The sequence below is a fragment of the Chrysochloris asiatica genome, unplaced genomic scaffold, assembly GCF_000296735.1.
Source record: "Chrysochloris asiatica unplaced genomic scaffold, ChrAsi1.0 scaffold00002, whole genome shotgun sequence".
Classification (NCBI taxonomy): Eukaryota; Metazoa; Chordata; class Mammalia; order Afrosoricida; family Chrysochloridae; genus Chrysochloris; species Chrysochloris asiatica.
This window is the reverse complement of record NW_006408520.1, coordinates 34,760,484-34,762,206: the sequence shown is the minus strand read 5'-3', so window position 1 is coordinate 34,762,206 and position 1,723 is coordinate 34,760,484. Positions and strand designations below refer to the sequence as shown.

General features: G+C 54.7%; 1 protein-coding gene across 1 annotated transcript in view; it reads left to right on the top strand.

Annotated features, from left to right (window-relative positions):
• Positions 1-275: 275 nt before the first annotated feature.
• The window catches only part of PRKACB (protein kinase, cAMP-dependent, catalytic, beta), a 159,822-nt gene continuing 158,374 nt past the window's right edge, over positions 276-1,723 (top strand). Inside the window, exon 1 of the mRNA XM_006831007.1 lies at positions 276-561. Within this exon, the coding sequence (XP_006831070.1) occupies positions 516-561 (46 nt within the window). The 5' untranslated portion in view covers positions 276-515. The remainder of the gene's footprint in view (positions 562-1,723) is intronic.

Here is a 1,723-nt window from a genome sequence, read left to right as displayed (position 1 = left end):
AGCGAATGGTTCCTTCGTCGCGTCCCACAACCTCAGGAATTGGCACCTGGGGGCTAGCGACGGCTGAGACGTCCACGCTGGGCGGGTTCAAGAGGTTGTCCCAGCTGGCCAAACCTGGCCGCCCTAGGTTGAGCAGCGTTGCGACCCTCCGCGTCCTGGAGCCAACGTCACTTCCGGCGCACGCGCCCTCCCGCAAATAGGGACCTGGACCAGGGCGCGCGGTTGCCCGGGGGCGCGCAGGGAGGGCGGGGAGGGGAAAGGGGGAGTGTCTGCCCGCTGCTGCCGCCGCCGCTGCCTCCGCCACCACTACTGCTACAGCCACTGGGTCTGAGGAGTTCGCTGAAGCCCATTCCTCAAGATCGGCCCCAGTTTTCCCTCCCGGAGCCCGGGCCCCAGCACCCAGAGCACTCGCCACACTGTCGGGTGCACAGCGGGAGTTGCCTTAGCCTGTGGAGCAGCGGAGACGGCCCCAGCCCTCTTTCCCTTGCTGGCCTCTTCTTTCCATCTCCCCAGTTATGGGGAACGCGGCGACCGCTAAGAAAGGCAGCGAGGTGGAGAGCGGTGAGTCTAGGGTCGGGACTGGGTGTGCGCTGGGTGGTCTGGCGCGCCGTATGGAGCACCCCTTCAGGTCGGAGCCCCAGAGGCTGCGAGCACAGTTCAGGCCTAGCCGAGGTCGCCGGGAGCTGCTCGAGGGGGCCTTGGAACAGTGGGCCCCTCTCCCGGTGCTCCAGGGTGAGGGCTGAGCGTCAGGGCGGATGGCGAGAGCGAGGGAGCAAGCGGGCCCCGCGATTCCTGTTCTCACTCGAGCGAGGTGGGCTGCACACATCCTGGAACTCTTTCCTCAAATACGGTCCGAAGAAAGCCCTCGCTTTCCCCTTCTGACAGCCCCCTTGGGAGCCACAGGTACTGCGGTGGGTCGAGCTTGATCTTTTGCCTCCATTCCCTGGGTCCGAACTGATTTTATCACCAGGTGAGGACCTGCTTGTCTGGCTTTCTGCAGCTGAGCTGATCCCTGAGTGGTCTCAGATCTTCCCTGTCTTCAGTTTAGGAGTGGAAAATATACTATGAACAGCAAATTTATCCTTAAGGGAAACATTCAAGAATCTGCTAACTTAAAGGTCGTTTGGAGTTGAAGTTGCGGAATAGGATTGATTCCTCTGAGAGCAGAAAGTGCATGCACTTCACAAAGTTTTAAAAAAGAAAATTGAATTTCTGTATGGTGGTTGTGAAAAATTGGATTGGCTTTATAAGGTTTATATTATTTTTGTTCTTAAGTGCCGTGGAGTCGGAAGTCGGTTCCCATTCATAGCGACCCTGTACAGGGTTTCCGAGGAGCAGTTGGTGGGTTTGAACTGCTGACCTGTAAATTTACAGTTCAGTTATGATCCTATAACGCCACACCAGGATCCCATGAAATATATATATGCATATATACACACACACACACATATATATACGCATATATATGTTACAGTATATGCATATACACACATATATGGTGTGGTGCTGTGGGCTAATGCGTCACACTGCAAAGTCGTTTGTACTGCAAGGTCGGTGGTTCAAGCTCACCAGCTGCTCCTTGGAAACCCTATACAGGGTCACTATGGATCGGGATCGACTTGATGGCACTTTACAACAACAACATATATACATACACACACACCTACACACATGTATATATATATATGTGTGTAGGTGTGTGTGTATGTATATATGTGTGTGT